The sequence below is a fragment of the Ctenopharyngodon idella genome, chromosome 11 (assembly GCF_019924925.1).
Source record: "Ctenopharyngodon idella isolate HZGC_01 chromosome 11, HZGC01, whole genome shotgun sequence".
In the NCBI taxonomy this organism is placed as follows: Eukaryota; Metazoa; Chordata; class Actinopteri; order Cypriniformes; family Xenocyprididae; genus Ctenopharyngodon; species Ctenopharyngodon idella.
In genome coordinates, this window is record NC_067230.1 from 7,234,481 (window position 1) to 7,255,256 (window position 20,776).

At 35.5% G+C, this 20,776-nt stretch overlaps 2 protein-coding genes and 1 long non-coding RNA gene across 3 annotated transcripts; 2 read left to right on the forward strand and 1 right to left on the reverse strand.

The window, feature by feature from the left end:
* Positions 1-527: 527 nt before the first annotated feature.
* Positions 528-7,763, forward strand: LOC127523007 (uncharacterized). Its single transcript, XR_007932802.1, has 5 exons — positions 528-966; positions 1,266-1,354; positions 4,521-4,638; positions 4,996-5,107; positions 7,636-7,763. It is a non-coding gene; the product is annotated as an uncharacterized LOC127523007 (long non-coding RNA).
* Positions 4,039-12,418, reverse strand: slc2a9l1 (solute carrier family 2 member 9, like 1). The gene is made up of 12 exons (XM_051913418.1): positions 12,357-12,418; positions 11,905-12,000; positions 10,362-10,522; positions 10,089-10,213; positions 9,867-9,996; positions 8,249-8,397; positions 7,952-8,139; positions 7,632-7,742; positions 7,399-7,500; positions 7,254-7,329; positions 5,002-5,129; positions 4,039-4,599 (listed from the first exon to the last, which is right to left on the reverse strand). Exons 1-12 carry the CDS (start codon positions 12,378-12,380, stop codon positions 4,414-4,416), a joined length of 1,476 nt encoding a protein of 491 aa, XP_051769378.1. The 5' UTR covers positions 12,381-12,418; the 3' UTR covers positions 4,039-4,413.
* A 750-nt stretch (positions 12,419-13,168) lies between these two features.
* On the forward strand, positions 13,169-20,770 carry psmd6 (proteasome 26S subunit, non-ATPase 6). The gene is made up of 8 exons (XM_051912265.1): positions 13,169-13,436; positions 14,405-14,610; positions 15,740-15,885; positions 15,972-16,191; positions 18,519-18,627; positions 18,843-19,011; positions 19,101-19,178; positions 20,575-20,770. Exons 1-8 carry the CDS (start codon positions 13,301-13,303, stop codon positions 20,669-20,671), a joined length of 1,161 nt encoding a protein of 386 aa, XP_051768225.1. The 5' UTR covers positions 13,169-13,300; the 3' UTR covers positions 20,672-20,770.
* Positions 20,771-20,776: the final 6 nt, after the last annotated feature.

Genomic DNA, 20,776 nt, shown 5'->3' on the forward strand with positions numbered 1-20,776 from the left:
TTAACAAGCCAAGGACACTCAGAATGAACGAAATCCATATGCACACCAGAGAGAGGACATTGTAGTTAACACAATGAGCTTTTCATGAGATCATGATATTATGTGATTGAGCAGTCACTATAATGTAATGTTAAAGTTTAGGATGTATTAGGTTGTCTTAATGGAGAACATAACAAAAAACATGTTTTACTACTGTTAGGTTTTTTTGAAAGAAAAAAATTAATACTTTTATTCAGCAAGGATGCATTACATTGAAATTTCCAGAGCTGTTTTCAACATTGATAATAATAAGAAATGTTTCTTGAGCAGCAAATAAGAGAATGATTTCTGAAGGATCATGTGACAATGAAGACTAGAGTAATGATGCTGAAAATCAGGCGCCCCCGCAGTTTTAAAAAGACAGAAATTGACCCCCGCACTTTTGATAAGGGCTGCTTAAATCAGTATCAAACTAAAACAGTATCAAAAAAAAGCTACAAACTAGCTTAGGATATTTTCTTTCAAATTAGACCATTTTCACGTTTCTGTGAGCTTTCGTTCGTAAATAATCAACTGTTTTGTCGCGGATGTGCAGAACAGGAAATGCGCTCTCGAAGAAACACGCAATTTCCAAACCATCGATCAAAGCGTGCTAACGTTTTCTGAGGACATGTAGATGGTATAAATCATGGCCGAAAGTTAGCGTTCGTCGGGACATGTCAATCAAGCCAACCGTCCGTTCAGAAACCGAGAAATTTGACATGGGCAGATCTCTCACATTCACTTCCGGTTGACGCGCAAGCTGGCTTAGCTGAAGTGTTTGTGAGTTTTCGTGAGGATTTATAGTTTATGGACTGTTTTGATTTCGATAATCACATCTAGCAACGGAAAAGCATCGATGGCATCGATAAAAAAGATCTTTGAAAGTGAAACTAAAGTGATTATTGCAATGAAGAGGACGCACGAGAGGAGAGGACTCTGCGTTTGGTATGTATAACTGCATTTACAATGTTTATACTCATTTCTGATAGAATTATTATTTTTATTTAAAAATGTGAAAGCACAGCAACCAATATGATAAACTATTATTTGACCAAAAAAATGTCAAAACTATATGACAAGGCTACTTGCACACTGCACAGCTTTCTGCAAGTATGCAAACTTGAATAGAATTGCCATTCCAGTAAATCTACATTTTGATATTGTGATTGATATTTTGATATTGTGAAATGGGTATTATTACAGTGCAAAAACTGTGTGTATAAACAGTCATTTCTTTGTTTCAGTTTCTGTTGAAGATTAGTGAGCAGCTGGCACAGCTGGCATCACATCTCCAGGAGGCAGACGGGTGATCCTGGGGTGATGCTCAACACAGGTGACAAAAAATGATGCACATATAAAGAATTATACAAATCTGGAGGATGTTCAAGATTATAATAGAGTCTTCTGAAAGAATAAAACTGATCAAAATCATAAAACGCCTCTTTTTTTGTTTGTTTATTATAGCACAGACAAAATATACTTTAATATATGTCACTTTCACAGTGTTTTATGTATTTTCAGAGGGTTTTCTGTGAAATAACACTGAGATTTTGGATTTATACCACTGTAAATGGGTATGGGGAGATTTTTTATTTAGGTATACTATATACAATATATACTATAATTTTTTTTTTTTATCACCTTTAGGAGTGTTTTGTGTAACTTCAAAGGATTTCCTTTAAAATGACACCTAGATTTTGTAATTAGACCACTATATAGGTATGGGAACCTTTTCAATTTGGGTACGCCAAATCCAGGCGGAAATCCCCAAAATGGTCCCAGTGCTTAGGAGGTTAATGATCAGGCAAGTTTAATATATGATGGTGGTCCGATATCTGGAAATCTGATCTTACTATCTGAGATTTTGCTTACAATTTGGTCCCCCCCACTTTGAAAATGCCTCCTGTGCCCCTGCTGAAAATTCAGCGTTGCATCACAGGAATAAATTAAATTTAAAAATATGTTAAATAGAATACAGCTATTTTAAATCTTTACTTTAAATCTTACTGACTTCAAACTCATTCTACTTACTGTAGTAACAAAAATATACCATAATCATATCTCAGTACAATGGACTAGTACAGCACAAAGAAAAGCCATCTTAAGAACTGCATCAACAGCAAAGCATTTTATTAGACAAAAATGAGTAGGCTACATTTTTGTATATTGTTGTGTAAAACCTTTTTAGTAATAGTTTTACAAAGTCACAGTATAGATCAAATTGGTTAAAAAAGAATCAGAATGTTCAAGTAATCAGTTTCACTCAAATACATTTAAAAGGAAACATTACTGACTACATGAAAAAATACTATAGTAACTTATAGTAAATATTATAGTGTTTTTGAACCATACTATAGTAATTGTAGTATACCGTTTATATTATAGTATTTACAACACTTTGTTAATGAATGCTACAGTATACTGTAGTATTAACTATAATGAACTGCTAAACTGTAATAAATACTGTAGTATACTTTAGTTTTTACTACAGTAAACTGTAGTGTATTGTAGTATAATATATCCTATAGTTGTAGAAAACTTAGTACAGTATTAGGTAAAGTAGTTTGTTTTCATTACTATAGTAGTTATATTACCTCAGCAACTATAGAATCACCAAAACAAATAAATTCAAGTACTTTACTATAGTATGGTTCAAAAACACTATAGTATATAGTATAGTTTTTTTTTTCATGTATAGAAAATATTGTCATAAAAGAGGTTTACAAAGAGGTAAAATCATAGTTGGTAATAAAGAAAAGTGCTTCTGGTGTAACATTCTCATGTATCATATTTAATGAATTAAATAATACTTCTTAAAATCCAATGGCACTGCAGTGTGCTTTACTGTAACTCTGCAGTGAATATACAGCGCCACCCTTTGGCAGTTGAAAATATTGTGTAATATCCCATTATTTAAACTGATATGAAATTATGTACATGTGGTTATTTAACTTATATCGCAGAGATTGATTTCTGTTAAAAATAACAAATTTCAGCTTTTGTTTTTGTCACATAAAAAGTCTTGGAAACCTTTAACCATACATTCATTATTTATTTTTGCTACTTTTCAAAATGTATTACATACATTAAAATATGAAAGTCGAAAATATAGTAACAAAAAAATATGAAAATATGAAAATATACTACAAAAAAAAATACTTTAAAATTATAATGTAAACATCATTTTTTCATTTAATTTTTTTTTTTTTTTTTTTATCAGACTCTTTCATTTAGAGTGACTTACAAATGAAAACCTAAAGCAAAATCTGAAGAAACACCCAAATATAATATAGTAATATATACATATGATGCTGTATTATACCTAATATACATGATATGTAGTTTAATAACAAGTATCAAAATAATTGACTTTGGGTCTGTGAGGTTCTGTGTTGAAGCCTGTTCCTATTCGAATCTCCTCATTAGTTTCTAACTAAAAATGGGTCATTCCCATTAGGGAACATGTTGTTCACATAAAGTTATTCCGATATGATTAGGGTGTTTTGGGATGTCCATAATCATTGATAGTCTGTTAAATTAATCCTCCAGTTAATCCTGTGAAACAGCTGATAAAGCATCTAGTTATGTCAATCATTATTGGTCTGTGAAGTTCACACAGTACCTATTAACCTGCTAATAAGGCTGGGAAGCCCCGTACAGTCTGTCCGGGACTGATAAGAGAGCTAAACCTTCATAGGTTCTACAAATCCAGAGCCTCTGCGCAATAACCTGGGTGGGCCAATACAGCGGGGTTAACCTCACTTAATGGTTCAACTGTCTGCACTATCACGCAGAGATTACAATGACATTATAATGTTTGATTGGCTAGTTAATGTACAACTAGCACGTCAGAAATAATCATGGGTTACTTTAGACAATTCGTAATGTAGTTAGACATTTTTCAGTCACTGAGAAAGAAATAAAAGAAACTACAATAAGAAGGTCTTGAATTTTACAAGGTGTTCTGAGTGGTAACAGAATAACAGAACATGCAGATCAAATAACAGAACAGGTTTTGTATTTCAAATATTTTTATTCATTAAAAAAACTCTAGTATTATTTCTTTTATTACACGGCTCTCTGATCACTAAAATGTACTGACCATTCTAGCTACCGATTTCGTCCGCTGTTCTATAGTCTTTTCTTCTCACATAATAAGTTAAATCAATATTTAAAGTGCATTTATTTATCGTTATGTATTAAGTGGGATAATGTACATTCATCCAACCATTATCACAAAATAAACCCAAGACCATCAGTGTCCTTTTCTTATAATATTAGCTAAGCAGTCTGTCTTTATAAATATGATGTTGATAAATATGATGTTAATGTAATGCCAGTCCACATCCATCCATATTTACATCAATATTCCAAGGCAAGTTATCTTGAACTTTACAGCTTAGTCTCTAAGCACATGACATCTTCTTTGGAGGATCCACACGCTCTGATGTTCTTAAACTCTTGGGAAATTTCAAGTGGAGTTTTGCCTTTTGTTTCAGGAAGGATGAAGAAGATGTAGAGAGAGGCTATCAGACAAACGCAGGAGAAGAGAACAAAGCACAGAGACTTCAGAACGGCCTGCAGAAACATGGATGAGAAATATGGCCTTTTGTTAAAGTGAGTCTTTGTGTGCAGCAACAGACAGCAGAGCAGTATTTAAAGGAGAAGTGAAAAGGTGTGATGAAAGCCTGGTATTACACATTGTTCAGGAAGAAGACATAAAATAGGGCACACATAAAAGAATCATTCTGTATTTTAGTTGACTGTATAAAATAAAGAGGAGAGAGACTATGGTGGCAAAAGCTTCTTACGTAAACCCTTAATGAAACATTTAATAGCAATGACATTTACTTATGATGCATTTGTGGAGCACACACACTTCACTATATTTTAACAGTATTACAGTCTATAAAGTGGCTAAATCCACAAACATTGCTTTATATTTAAAGGTGCATATTTTTGTGGTATTGCTAGACTTACAATAAGGAATGGGAAGATGAATCCAAGCATGGTGAATCCCAGCCAGCGCAGTAAGCCGGTGAACACAAATGCAGCTGGGCGGTATGATTGAATGAAGATCTCATTGGTGAGCAATGGGGTTATTCCAGCTGTTCAGAGGAAATTCGTTTGAGTTGTTTGCACAGATTAGTCAGTTTACCAATATGGTATGTTAACAATATCACACAAAGAATGTTGTTTTCAATACAACAACATGCTTGAGAGAGTGATATTGCTTATGCAACAGATCAATAATGGAAATATAGCAAAAATTACATCATTACAACAGTGAAATTTTGGTGACATTTCAAAAGTCATTGAAGTCATCACACGGGCGAATCCCTGTAACCAACTTGAACGTGATGCAAATTTACGTGGGGGAATCTTTTGCCCTGGATTCCTTTGGAAATGACTGGATTTCACCATGAAAATTTGCAGATAAATGGTAAATGTGACTGCATGTATTAGACGCAATATTGCTAGTTAATTTGTTTTGCTCCGTGAAAATAGTTCTAAATAAAGCAGAATCAACCATCGTGCATATCGACTTTTGAATGAGCTGATGTTTTTGAATGAATCAGTTAGGGGAATGATTCAGTGATTCGCTCATTAACACTGGACTCTTTTCACATTTTAGGGGTTCTCAGAAGCAGAAGTCATCATATTTGCTCCAATAGCAAAAAAAAAAAAAAAAAAATCTGTGATAGACTTTCTACGACTTTCCAAAAGAGGGAAAAAAATATAGAGAGATTGATTACGTTGGTTAGAAGAGAGAAATATGTCAAATTTGCCATCACTTCCTTGAATTAGAAACACCCTGGCAGCAGCATTAAATTCGTTTTTGTCATTTACTGACAAGTTAAAGGTGCAATATGTAAAAATTTTGTCCGCTAGAGGTCGCTAGAGGCATATTCAAAACAAAGGCGTAGCTTGATGACGGCAAGTTTGAGCGCGGAATCTTGGGACAAGTGGTCTTCACCTCAATGGACGGTGGAAACAGTCGGGATAGAACTCAGGAAGAAATCATGTTCATGGATGAGATTATTAACGTTACTATAGTATGAAGCAGAGCAGGACCGAGTGTTGTGGGAGCTGAACGAGGCCGCTGGAGCGATTGCGCAACACACGCCTCACGAGTAGCGGAACTTTTATTTTGCCACAGTCGCCGGCGCCGCTTCCGCTTTTCTAGTCATGAGTATGAGGTAATACAGCTCTGTTTATCATATTAGATACATTTGAGAGTGTTGAAAATGATGTTATAACGTTACTCTGAGCGTTCGCTCGGTGGCTGCTGTGAGACTCTTGTTTGAGACACATTGCAGTATGATAGATCGATTTTAGATTATCATATTAAATGTTGGATGGCTTGTGTTGATAAATGCCATGCAATTAATTTTAAAACGTATTGTATGATGGATAAAATTCTGTATTACTGTTACTAAAAATAAAGCTGCATCTGATTATGTTATGTTAGCTACATGACAAAATAGTGTTTTTCTCTGAGGCATGGTAAAAGCATGGTACTCACAAAATATCAAGAAAATTAGATTTAAACAATAAGACTAAACGTGTTGAGCTATATAACAACAATTAGTTTTCGGTCTATAAATGTAACCAAACAGTTGTTCCCTTGCCTATTAAAACATGTAATATATTAAAGTGTCTTTGGTTTTTCCATGGTTTCTACAAAATAAAACCGGAAACCAAGGGTAACGCGGGTATGACGCAATTGACAGGTGACTCCTCACACATCCTGTATCCTTGGATAAAATTGCAATTTTCGCACGATTTACAAATAGTTGGAAACATTTGGGATATTGTAAGTACTCAAGTGAACAAAATATATAACACTGGCCTAGTGGTTTTTGGATATTTTACTGCAAAAATCTTACATATTGCACCTTTAATATAAAACAATATATAGTGTTATAAATGTGTATTAATTTTTTTTTTTTTTTAAATGGAAATATGTAAAACTTAATTTGCGATGTTGATAACTGTGGAAACGCATCATCAGGCTGTGAAAAGGGTCCCTTGTTTTACTTCTGAATGAATCAGCATTTTTGAACAAATCAATTGAATGTCACACTCATAAAGATGGTCACTTGCTGCCACCTACTAGAGTAATGATGTAATCATGCTGAAATACTTACTGAAAAATCCCCACCACTGATACAAACAGTGAAAAGTCCCAGTGCTCTTTAGGAACTAAATGTCATATGCAAATGCTTTACCTGGACCTCCCCCATAGAAAATGATGAAGAGGAAAATGAGGATGACTGTGATGTATGGAATCACAGAGCTGTAGTCCTGCAGATGAAACGATAAAGATGAGATGATAAAGGTCTGTTTGGTGCTTGCTAAATGACAGAAACTCACCTTTAGGTACAGGGTGACTGTGATTAATGCCATAATGACTGACATGCCCCCAAACCCTCTCCACATCAGCGCTCTCCTCCCCACACTCTCAATGAACAGGCCCTACACATGCACACAAGCAGAAATACTGTTAAAAAAAGGCCACAGAGATGATTTATGATGTTCCTTCATGCCAAATGATCCCAGTCCCATTTCAAGTTACACACTTTCATGTGTGCTTCTATGGAACTTACACAGGTTATGGACATAAGAACTTCTGATGCCCCTATGCCCAGAGTGACATAACGGATCTTGTCCACTGGAATTCCCGCTTCCAGAAATATATTGAAAGAGAAGACGGTGACCTGTGAGCAAGAAGGGTAAAAGATCACAACATTTTCACAAGGTACCCAGTTAGTACGAAGATCTGGTTATTCTATAACCATTAAAGGGTGTCTTGGATACTTTTTTGACTACACAATGACATGGAAAAACTAGGTCACATTTGAATCAGAACACATTTCTATATAGAAGCATTATATGATTAATTGACGATAAAAGCTAAATGATTTACAGCCGAGACGCCGCTGAACTGGATGCATCCGATTATGACCAGCAGGGAAAGAACCTGCCAGCGCAGGTGTTTGTCTCTCAGAAGATCCAGCAAACTCTTATTGTGTCCTTCTCCAATGACTGCCTGCTCTTCTGACATCTCCTTTATCTCCAACTTATAATCACCTGGTCCCCATAGACACTGCAGTGCTGCCGATGAAAACACATATATGTGATTTAACACAAACAATGTTTGCAATGACATACAAAGGTTGATTGGTTACATAAAATTGCATTAATTTGGTTAAATGTAATGTACCCTTTCTGCATTGTTCAGTGTTGCCCTTCTCTATCAGAATATATCGTGGAGCATCAGGGAAGAATGGCAAGACTGCCAACTGAACCACACAAAAAAACGTTGGGATGCACAACAGGATGTTCCACCACTCTTCACGGCCAAGAATTTCCCTGTGAATGAAATGAGAAACTTCAGTTCAAAGAAATGCTGAGAATGGAAATATTAATTTTCAGAAGCCATGTAAATGAAATCAAACATTAAAGTAGGCAGAAAATTAAAATCTATTTTCTTATTGATTTTATTGCGAACAATTTATCTGTGTATTTTTTTTTTCTTTACCTTGTTATTCTTTACCTTGTTATTCTTCGTCGGAACTGAGATATAGGCCTAGCCTAAACTCGCAATTCTGAGAAAAAAGTTTTGAGTTTATAACTCGCCATTGCGTGTTGTAAAGTCAGAATTGTGAGATATAAACTCGTAATTCTGACCTTTTTTCCTTACAATTGGCGACTTTATATCTCGCATTTCTGACTTCGTAACACGCAATTGCGACTTTATATTATGCGATTCAGACTTAACTCGTAATTGCTAGTTTATATCACACAATTCTGAGGAAAAAAAAGTCATTTTATTTTTTATTCAGTGGCAGAAACAAGCTTCCATACTTCACTCTGGTGATAGATGTCGGACTTCTCCAATCATTTCGTCTGCTTAAACCCCGCCCCTTTCTTACAATTGACCGCAAGCTCGCATTCAAATTTGCCTCCATCCAGTCAACAACCAATGGATAGAACTAAGCGAAATCGAAAAATTTGTGAAATTCATGAAATCAATTCATTAAATCGAAATTGACAATTCTTGTTTTTTTTTTTTATTTATTTATTTTTTTTTAAAAGGTATATAACTGATTTATCCATGCACATCATTATATATTATATGTTTTCCTAGCATTAGTCCCCCTCATATGCAGGGTCCACTTCGTCGGAATTATCCACACACACATAGGATTTGGCACAGATTTTACACTGGATGCCATTCCTGACACAACCCAGCACTGTGACACACACACACACACACACACACACACACACACACACACACACACTCATACTACGGTCAATTTGGCATGTCCAATCCACCTAACCTATCTTTGGACTATGTGGGGGAAACCGGAGCACCCGGAGGAAACCTATGCTGACACATCGAGAACATGCAAACTCCACACAGAAAGGACTCCTGGCTTAGCCAGGGCTCAAACCAGGAACAGTGCTTTTTTTTTTAATTCATGTGCCTCGTAATCTTTAATGAAAATAATTTTCTCTGCCTCTTGCAGTGACTTATCCGATGATGTGTTTACTGGTGCGAGGGCGGGATAACCTGTCACTCACATGAGATCGACTAATAGCAAAGCACAACAATCCAATCAATTCCCGAATTCCCAAAATCAAGTCCCGCCCTACATTTTTTCTTGTTCAAGAAGCTGTTTTTTCAGATACACATCACAATACAGATGAAAATCCTATCGCAACTTCCATTTCATGCCAACTTTAATCCATTTCACTCAGGTAGTTACAATACAGGAGAAAAGATCTATCTCTATCTCTTCCATTTCATTTAAACATTAATACTTTGTTATTACCTGAGGCCAACAAATTGTCCTGCCAGTTTACCAAGGGACAAAAAGGTAGAGGCAGTGAGTGTCACCATGCCTCTAATTTTCTTTGGTGAACTCTCACCCAGGTAGATGGCATGGACATTCCCTCCTAGCCCTTCCGACAAAGAGCAAAAGCAAATCACATTAGACATCACTTCTTATTATTACATCTTAGGTAATATTTATCTATAATACAGTCTGACATACCTGCTATGAATCCAAATAGGAAGCGTGCAACAAGGATCAATTCAAATGAGTATGTAGGTTTGCTAATGTACATGATTACTGTTGCCACAACTGCGATGGCGCTGTTCAACAGTGTGGTTCCTTTTCTGAAAGAAGAATGTGAACCATAAATGAGCGTCCACTTTTTACCCTGAAAATATTATGCTGAAGTGATATGATAATGCTTATCACACAAGTTAAAAGGCAGAATGGAGAGGACAGGAGGGGGTGGGGGTGTGTGGGGGGGATATTAACCTTCCCAGATGACTTGTTAAGTATCTGACAGTAATGGAGCCAATGAGACCTCCAAAAGCATATAGTGCCACCACAGCAGACCAGATAAAGGTAACAGTCTTCTCTCCTGGAACATCTCCATAGTGATACGTCCAGCTGCTGTTAATAAAGCTCTGAATGTACTGTGGGCAATCAGATTTAAGACAAATTGTGAATTGATTCATACCTAGATTGTACATATGGTACTGAACTGGCAATAGAAAAAAAAAATACTTAAAATGTTGCTTTCTGGTAACACTTCATTTTACAGTCCTTGTTACATGTTACATCTATCTATCAGGGTTGCCAGGTTTTCACAACAAAGCCCACCCAATTGCTACTCAAAACTAGCCCAAAACCAGCCCTATCACGTTTCAGGAGGGGTACCCAGGTAAAAATCTCGTTCCGGGGGTAACATCTGCATTTTTGGCGGGGTTCCCCTGGTAAAATTCGCATTCCAGTGGCTAGATATCATGTTATTTGGGATCGCTTCAACCCACGGACATGAAAAACAACCAGCAGCAACAGTCTTAAAGTAGCCCAATTCCGCAAGAAAACCGCGGACTTGGCAACACTGACAGTAATGGTAAATTATGCATAATTACAAGCAACTAAACTAAACCAAACCAAACCCTATCCATAACAATGTGTAATTACATGCATTCTTAAAAGTAAAGGTTCTATATAGAAACTTGAAGAGTTCAGTCAGGCACTTCATATATAGAACCTTTTATGGGTTCCCATAATTTTATGGATTTAGTTTCAATTCATTAATTTTGTTTTAATTCATTTTTATTTTGAATAAATTTTATGAATTAAGCAGCTAGTAAGCACACAGTATCACGAGAAAAAAATTAATTAACCTGAATGCAGTCATTTAAGACATTTATCCTTATACTCTTAAAACATGGTTCTTTTAAGTACTTTTCACTGAAAGGTTCTTTGGGGAACCCAAAATGGTTCAGTGGCATCACTGTGAAAACCCCCTTTTGGAACAATTTTTAAGGACACTTTTTACATTTTTAAGGATGTTAAAGGTTCTTCATTGAATCATTGATGCCAATAAAGAACATTTTTTTTAATTGTGAAGTACATTTTAATTAATAATCTGAAAAGAACCGTTTTCCACAAAGAACCTTTCGTGTTATGGAAAGTTTCCATGGATTTTTAAAGTTTCATAGTGGAAAAAGTTTCTTTAAAGATTATTAAAATGTTCTTCACAATTAGAAAAGCATGCTTCTTTTAAAATCTTTTCACTGAAAGGTTCTTTGAGGAACCCAGAATTGTTCTTCTATGGCATCACTGTGAAAACCCCCTTTTGGAACCTTAACTTTTAAGAGTGTATAGAACCTTTGGCATAAAGAGTTCTTTAAAATTGAGTCAAGAATTCTAGGGTTCTATACAGAACCCCACTGAACCTTACTTCACTAAGAGTAGCACTAACAAGGACACTTTAAAATAAAATGTAACCTGCGTTCTTAATGTAATAAACAGTGACAGAATAAATAGAAATACAAGTACGCACTGGAGACGGAGAGCTGATCGCTGTGAGATGAAATCCATTCTGAAATGATCCACCCAACCCCAGCACACTGATAAAGACGAGTGCTTTCCCACCAACCTGAAATTATAGCCACAGTGTTCACTGACTACATTCATATTCAACATGTCATACTTTAGATAGTTTACATTAAACTACAAAAGCAGCACAGAGGGGTTTTCTCTGGTTCACGAATGACACAGCCACATTCTGAGTAAATGAGTAAACTTTGGTTAAGAGATTAACTCTTCTTTAACTCTAAATAGACAAAATATATAGTTCACAGAGACATTATCCAGCAATATACTTGTCTTTACCATTATGATTATTTTGTTTAAATAATGAGACAATATTTATATATCCTTCTGTAATAGTTCAGATTTCATCTAGTTTAAAAGGTCTGGCAATATAATTATTACATAGTAAAATGTTCCTACCAGTTCCTTCAACGTGTTCTTCATGTTTATCTTCTTGTTTTGTGTCGAAGCACCACTGCTTCTCTTCAATAAATACAGTGTCATCACTGTTAGGCATTTTGATTAATTTTTGACACTGGAATGACTCGTCAAATTTTGCCTTCCAGAAAGTATACCTCTATATGAAGCATTTGCCTAGACTAAAACAGCTTTATTTTAAATAACCTATATGAAATGTATCATTTTGTGGAGTCATCTGAATATTGAATTTTGAATTACTAGCTGGCTAGCAGTGAACTTGAGAGTCTAAATCAGGGGTTTTCAAACTGGGGGGCACAAGGTAGTGCTATGGGGGTCTGTGAACATTTTTAGAAAAAAACTAAAAAATAAATAAATACATACATTTGATTAAAAATAAATTGTGATTAAATTAAATAAATGATTGAAATAATATACATTTTATTTAAATAAAGAAAAAAACAAACAAATGAATGCATAATACATGTAACAGTACAGTACTATAATGAGGAAAACGTAAAAATGTAAAGAAATAGAAACTTTTTTTTTTTTTTTCAAATATATTTTACACACATTTATTCTCACAGTATAAATTTGGTCTTTATACATTAAAATATATAGCTGCCTTTTAAATTTTAGAATGAGGGTCCCCCGCACGAGGATTATCATATTTGAGGCTTCTAAATGACTGAAAACACCTGTATTAGTAGTAGATGCAATATAACATACAGCCAGACGGGGGCAGTGTTATTTTTTGTTACGTTGTTTGACTTTGATTGACTGTCTTTACTCTGCGTCGTTGTCTCAAGTAGCAGGAAGTGAATTTACACATTTTTTTTGTTTAGATTTCCCCCTAGTCATCGTTGCCACTGCTAGTTTATCGTTATCGCTCCCAGCCATTACATATTCTCCTGCTCTTCTTTAGTTCTCTTTTAACTCTACAAAAAATGCCATTGGAAAACCTGGAGGAAGAGGGTTTACCTAAAAACCCCAATTTGAGAATAGCTCAGCTGAAGTTTTTATTGACTCACAGACAGGATGCTAAAGTGAAGAGCGAGCTGATGGACGCCATCAAACTCAACAGTGAGTTCATTCACTTACACATACTGCTTTTTTAGAAGATATATTACAGAGTTTCTGTACTATTACAATATATGCACGAGCTGTATAGTTGTCCTACAATTTGGGGTTTAGTTAGCCTAACCAAGTAGCGCATTAGCTCATTAGCTGCTAATGTCTTTGGTTGTGTATTTGATAAAGTACACATTTCTTCTGACGCTTTTGAATGTCTATTGTTAATTTTCTTAATTGCTAATTTGCTATATTATGATATAGGGTAATCCAGGGCCGATTGTCACTCTGTTTACACCTTTTTTTTTTTAGATGTATTTTTTAAAAGTAATTTTCTGTAGTGACATGACGCAGATTTTTGATTACAAAAAAGCATATTGAGCTTTTTTAATCGATATATTCCTGTATTTAACGCACGTTGACCTTTTGTGACAACAACAACCCAAAATAGCAGGATATAGGCACACTATATGGGGTACGTTGTCACAATGGGAACCTGCTGTTAAATCATTATTATTATTATTATTATTATTATTATAAACTCTATAATTGTATATATTTATGTAGGTGTGATTAAAATGAACAAAAATGTTAATTTAATATAGTTATTTTAATTTAATTTTAATATATTAGATAAATAAATACAAATCATACCAAAATGAAATAAATAATACATTTTACAGTACATTACTATAGTGAGTAGAAATAAATAAAGCTCATAGCTAATGTAACAACTAATTTTATATACAAATTGGGAGTTTATAAAAGATGGATGCCTTTTGAATTTTAGCATGGGGTTCTCACATCATCATCATATTTGGGAGTCTGTGACATCTAAAATATTGAAAATCCCTTATCTACTTTCTCTGCTGTTTCTCTTTGGATGTATTTCCTCTCATAATTATTTAGAATTGGGTGTATGATATAAGTGGAACTCCTAAAATGTGCATATGTTGATGATATGATACTCGGTTTTGTAGATATGGCCCCATACTATGAAGCTCTGTGTAAAGAGCTGAAATGGCCGGCTGACACGGATCTGTTGAGTAAGATGAAGAAAGCAAATGAGGACGAACTGAAACGGCTGGATGATGTTTTGGAAGATGCTGAGAAGAACCTCGGAGAGAGTGAGATCAGGGATGCCATGATGGCCAAAGCTGAATATCTCATACGCATCGGTGACAAGGTAAGAACTCACTAGGGATGGGCATTTCAAGCTAAAATAATATTCGATGATCGCTGGGAATTAATTGATTATTATTCGAAAATCGCACCCCTCCCCCACATGCATGCACGCACGAACGTATAGGCTACTCACACATAAACAGAGAGAGAGGAAGAGAGACCATTCATACTTTGGTTCAGCGTTTATAGGAATTAACTGAAAACGCTCACTCTGTGCCAGTGGAGGCACACCATTATGAATGTCCGTGCGGCTGTGCGCATTTTACTTTCACTTTCAAATTAGCACCAATTCGGGAGTGGCGATTGCTTGAATGGTGGGTTGGGTTCATTATTGTTCATAATGAAAAACACAACAACAAAACAGTACAATGACAAACTCGCTAAAATGTGCGCTTTTACATTTCGCTTTGAAACCAAATCTTCTGCCGTCGTCTTGTCAGTCAAGAGTGAAACGAAATGGGCGAAGTGAGTAGTGTTGCCAGATTGGGTGGATGACTTTCAGCCCAAAAGCTCACCAAAACTCGCCCACTCCAACAAAAAAATGCCCAAAACTGAAAAGAAAAAAAAAATGTGATAGAATTTTATTGCCATGTCAATCAGGGTTGATATGGACCATATTTAACTCCTTAAAACAATATAATATAAAAATAGATAAATGTCCAAGGAAAATGGATCAAATCAGGGCAAAAAAGAGAATTACATTAAAGAGAATTACCAAATATGACTAAAATGTCCAGGTAGACTGTCAAAACAGCAATCAAGACTCAATACTCTGGGAAAAACACATCCTTAGAACATTTATTTGATCAAAAATACAGTAAAGTGGTAATATTGTGAAATATTATTACAATTTCTATTTTGATACATTTTAAAATGTAATTTATTCCTTTGATGGTAAAGCTGAATTTTCAGCATCATTACTTCAGACTTCAGTGTCACGTGATCCTTCAGAAATCATTCTAATATGTTGATTTGTTGCTGTAGAAACATTTATTATTATTATTATCAATGTTGAAAAAAGTATCAATAAAATCTTACTGACACTAAACCGAATGATGATTTTGTTTGCATCTGTTGATCTGCTTGTTGCATCTCATTTTCTTCTTCTCCTTTCTTTTCTTTTCCTTTAGGAAGGGGCCCTGACTGCCTTCAGGAAGACCTATGACAAGACTGTTGCGCTTGGTCATCGCTTAGATATCGTTTTTTACCTGCTGAGGATCGGCCTGTTTTATATGGACAACGACCTCATCACCCGCAACACTGAGAAAGCCAAAAGGTATGGTATAGAGTGCACACTACTTTTTAATGAAAAAATGCATTTCAAGCTCAAATGTTGGCCTGACACTTTGCATGTATGAACAGTTTGATTGAAGAAGGTGGTGACTGGGACCGGAGGAATCGTCTGAAGGTGTATCAGGGCCTTTACTGTGTGGCCATTCGGGATTTCAAGCAGGCAGCAGAGCTCTTTCTGGACACCGTCTCCACATTTACCTCGTATGAGCTTATGGACTACAAGACATTTGTCACATACACCGTGTATGTGTGTATGATTGCACTGAAGAGGCCCGACCTGAGAGAGAAGGTAAGATCTGGCCTAAATGTTGTGCTGATGGTTTTTAACAAATGATTAAAGTCCTGCTTTGGGCTACAATGTTATACAGTGTTTACACAACTGTTCAATAAAATGTATTTATTTGTTTTTTAATTAATACTTTGATTCAGCAAGGACTCACTAAATTGACCAAAAGTGAGAGTAAATACATGTATAATGTTTCAAATGATTTCTATTTAAAATAAATAGTTCTTTTGAGCTTTCCATTCATCCTTAAAAAAAGTACTACTGTTTGCACAAAAATATTAAGCAGCAACTGTTTTCAACATTGATAGTAATAAGAAATGTTTCTTAATCACAAAATCGGCATATTAGAATGATTTCTGAAGGATCATGTGATATTGAAGACTGGAGTAATGATGCTGAAAATTCAGCTTTGCATCACAGGAATAAATTACATTTTAAAATATATTATGAAACAGACATTTTAATTTGTAGTAAAAATTCTCAATAATACTGTTTTTGTGGTTTTTTTTGCCTTTAAATATTTCATATTTTGTCTTCTCATCTTCCCCAGTGCTTTAGAGCAGGGGTTTTTAAATACTTTTTGATGCCACAGACCCACAAACATGACCAATTTATACTGTGTGAGAAAAGTAGTGGTTGTTTTTATGTTGGTTGCAAAATGAATTAGCTTCTTGATTATCACTGAATATAAAAATATTATCATGAAAATATTCACTTTGCATTAGATGTACTGTATATAGCAATTTATTAAAAGTTAATGACACAGCTCTTACAAATACTCAAGTTTTTATTTATTTTTTCCACTAGAAAACTATAGTAAGATTTTTGTTGATTTCTTTGTTAAACACTATGGCTGTCAATAGAATAAAATAATAACGGTTAATTTCATGATTTTAGACTAGTCTTTAGAAAGCAGAAATATGTAGATACTGTAATATTAAATTATCTAAATGTTTTTAAAATCAACATGTTAAACTTTTAATTTCTATCATGAGTTAAAATTGTTACTTTGACAGCCCTAAAAATTCCCTCAGATTTACTATGGACCTCCTAGCACCCCTTTAAGGCTCCCTGGACACCAGTTTGATACCAGACCCAGCTTTATTGAATCACATCTATAAATTTATATTTAATGCATTTAAAAAACACTTAACCAGAGCAACACAAAGTGCTTTAGCTCCACATAAGAGATGATCCAGTTTAGGGCTGCGCAATTAATTGAATTTCAAATCGTGATTGCGATTACGGGTGTCACGATTTCGTAATCGTTCCAAGGCGTGATTACAAGGAAAAATATCCACTTAGATTATTCTGCGTGTTTAAGAGGTGTGTTATGAGCATGTCACGTTGTGAGAGGCGAATCACGACTACTTCAGAATGTAAAAGGTCTAACCCAGCATAAAAAGTGACGTAGATGACGCTGATATGTCGAACGCACGCGAAACACCAGCACCTGCCATTTTTAAAAGGCCGTGTACACAGCCTATATGTTTACTCCACGAACTAACTCTACAAACATGGTAAACAGTGATAGATGGACCTCTGAACCATACGCTAAGGAGAAAATCCAGGGCGACTTTGAGCAGACCAAGCATGATTATGCATTTCTGCTAAGCTAGTGACATTGTGCATCAACGACAGGGACATGGCAAAAGCTAATACTGTTTCATATACTGTCTACTTTCTTCGCATAACAGTTCTATCTAATAACGTATTAGACAGGACTGTTAAACAGATTGTAAGCTAATGAAGACAGAGAATGTGAGCACTGTCTGAACTGTTCTCAGTGCCGTCAAAATAAAAGTAACAACAAGCGCAGTTTACGTCACTTCAGGCCTAGGAGAACATTAGTTCTCGGGGAACCACATTTGTGGCAAAAACCCCTATTATTATACAATGCATATGTTGATTTTTTTTTTATTATTATTTAAAGAAGAAACCAAACCAATATATAGTTGACATTTGAGGTTTAATGCTATAGAAAAACAATAAAAAATTGTGTTTTCAGATTGTTTTATTTTTATGCAAAAATATGTCATGCAGTTGCTTCAAACAATGGTATAAAGCTATTCAATACATCATTCAATGTAAATTGTGATAATCGCAATTACAATTTCAAGGGAATAATCGACAATTATGATTTTTGTCGTAATCGTGCAGCCCTAATCCAGTTTGTTGTAATAAAAAAAAATAAAAAAAAATTCAGTGCAATTCAGAAAGTAGACTTCCTGTGTTAAGTGTTTCAAGTGTTAACATGGATAAAACCAGATGCAATTAAATCTAGTAGAAATAATCCAACACAAGCCCTGAAATATCTGGCTTTCTTTTAGGTGATTAAAGGTGCTGAGATCTTGGAGGTGTTGCACAGTTTACCTGCTGTCCGTCAGTACCTCTTCTCTCTCTACGAGTGCCGTTATTCTGTATTCTTCCAATCACTGGGTGAGTAAAATAATAGTGGAGCAGTCCAGTAGCTCATGTTAGAAACTTTTAAAGAACAATTGAAGAGAATGTTATTGCTTAACTCTCCACGCTCCACTTTAAGATGCTGTAAGATATATTATTTATTTGCAGTGTTTATTGAAGTGCTTCTCCAAGCCTTCTGTCATTGTTTAAAAATGTGTTTGTTAGATGTTCCATCTGTTTCTCTTCTGTAGCTCGAGTGGAACAGGAGATGAAGCAAGACTGGTTGTTTGCTCCTCATTACCGTTACTATGTTCGAGAGATGCGCATCCTGGCCTACAGCCAGTTACTGGAATCCTACCGCTCCCTCACGCTGGGATACATGGCCGAAGCGTTTGGAGTCAGCACAGAGTTCATCGACCAGTACGCTCCCACATTCATATAAACTTCTAGACTAAAACTTACATAAACATACATTTTCTTCACTCTCTTTGGTCTTTTTCTTTCCCAAGGGAGCTGTCACGATTTATCGCTGCTGGCCGCTTACATTGCAAGATCGACAAAGTCAATGAGATTGTGGAAACCAATAGGTGAGCAACAAGACTTCAACGTTATGTGTTTGTTAGTCAATTTAATCTCTGTTGGATTTGTGGTTAACTCACTACCGGTACACATTGTACGATTTTGGGCTATCCAAGATGAAAGATAACCAATTGTGCCGATTTATGTGGTCGTGGCTCCTAAACCTCGGTCATATGTCATACAGTTCAAAGACGGGCGTTGTCACGATCTTGCGATCATTTTCTGAGTGTCAGAAATTTAACATGATCATCTCAGTGTGTGTTTGCTGCAACGACCTACGTCTACTGACTAGCCAATAAAAATGTAACATAAAATGGCATATTGGTCTATGCGAACTTGCGCTAAAACTACTTACCCCAAGCTCTATTTGCAAAATTAGCATGCCAAGTTGGCCTCTTTTCCCTACCTATGACCATGTCCATATTCTCCTTTTGCGTCGTCGTCCTCTTTTTTTCAGCGCACATAACCACAATTGCGATTCATTTTGCTCTATTTGTTTACCACTAGTGCATACTGATGACGTTTTATTCTTCTATACTATCTTGTATCGTAGCCTACGATTCAGTAGGTGTCATCATTGTACAGTCTACACACGTCGTACCCAGTTTTATTAGATCCATGTCGTACAGTGTGATTTGTAATGATTTTGAAGAGTGAGTTAAAATTTGTCATTAAATACTGTAATTAATGTCGTTCCAAACCCATAAGACCTTCGTTCATTTGTTTTTTTTTATCTCCCATAGAAAGCAATAAAATGACCATACTCAAGGTCTAGAAAAGTAGTAAAGACCTCGTTAATATAGTCAACGTGACTACAGTGGTTTAACCTTAATGTTATGAAGCAACGAGAATACTTTTTGTGCGTCAAAACAAAAATAGCAATAAATAATTCAACAATTTCCTCTCTACCCTGTCATTCTCCTACGCAGTTTACATTAAAGACACATTGCAGAGCTTCCGTGTTCTACATCAGAATGCCGGCTCCTGTGTCAGCCAATACTAAACCGGTGTTTGGATGTAGAACACGGAAGCTCTGCACCGCGTCAAATGCATAGGAGAATGACAGGGTAGAGAAGAAATAATTGAATGAAGTCGTTTTTTTTTTTTTTTTTTGCGTACAAAGTATTCTCGTTGCTTCATAACATTAAGGTCGAACCACCGTAGTCACGTTGACTATTTTAACGTTATCTGTACTACTTTGGACCTTGAATGCGGTAATTTTGTTGCTTTCTATGGGAGAAAAAAAAATATCTCAGATTTCATCAAAAATATCTTAATTTGTGTTCTGAAGATGAACGAAGGTCTTATGGGTTTGGAATGGCATGAGGGTGAGTAATTACAGAATTTTCATTTTTGGGCGAACTAACCCTTTTACTCTGCATTTGTTGCCCCCCCCCCCTCCAGACCTGATAGTAAGAACTGGCAGTACCAGGAAACCATAAAGAAAGGCGATCTCCTGCTTAACAGAGTGCAGAAGCTGTCCAGAGTGATCAACATGTAGTCCAGCATGTGGCACTTGATCGATAGCCATCTTTTCTTGTGAGCAACCTGACTTTTGTTTTATGTACAGTATATAATAAAACTGAATTGGAGGAAACAATTGAAT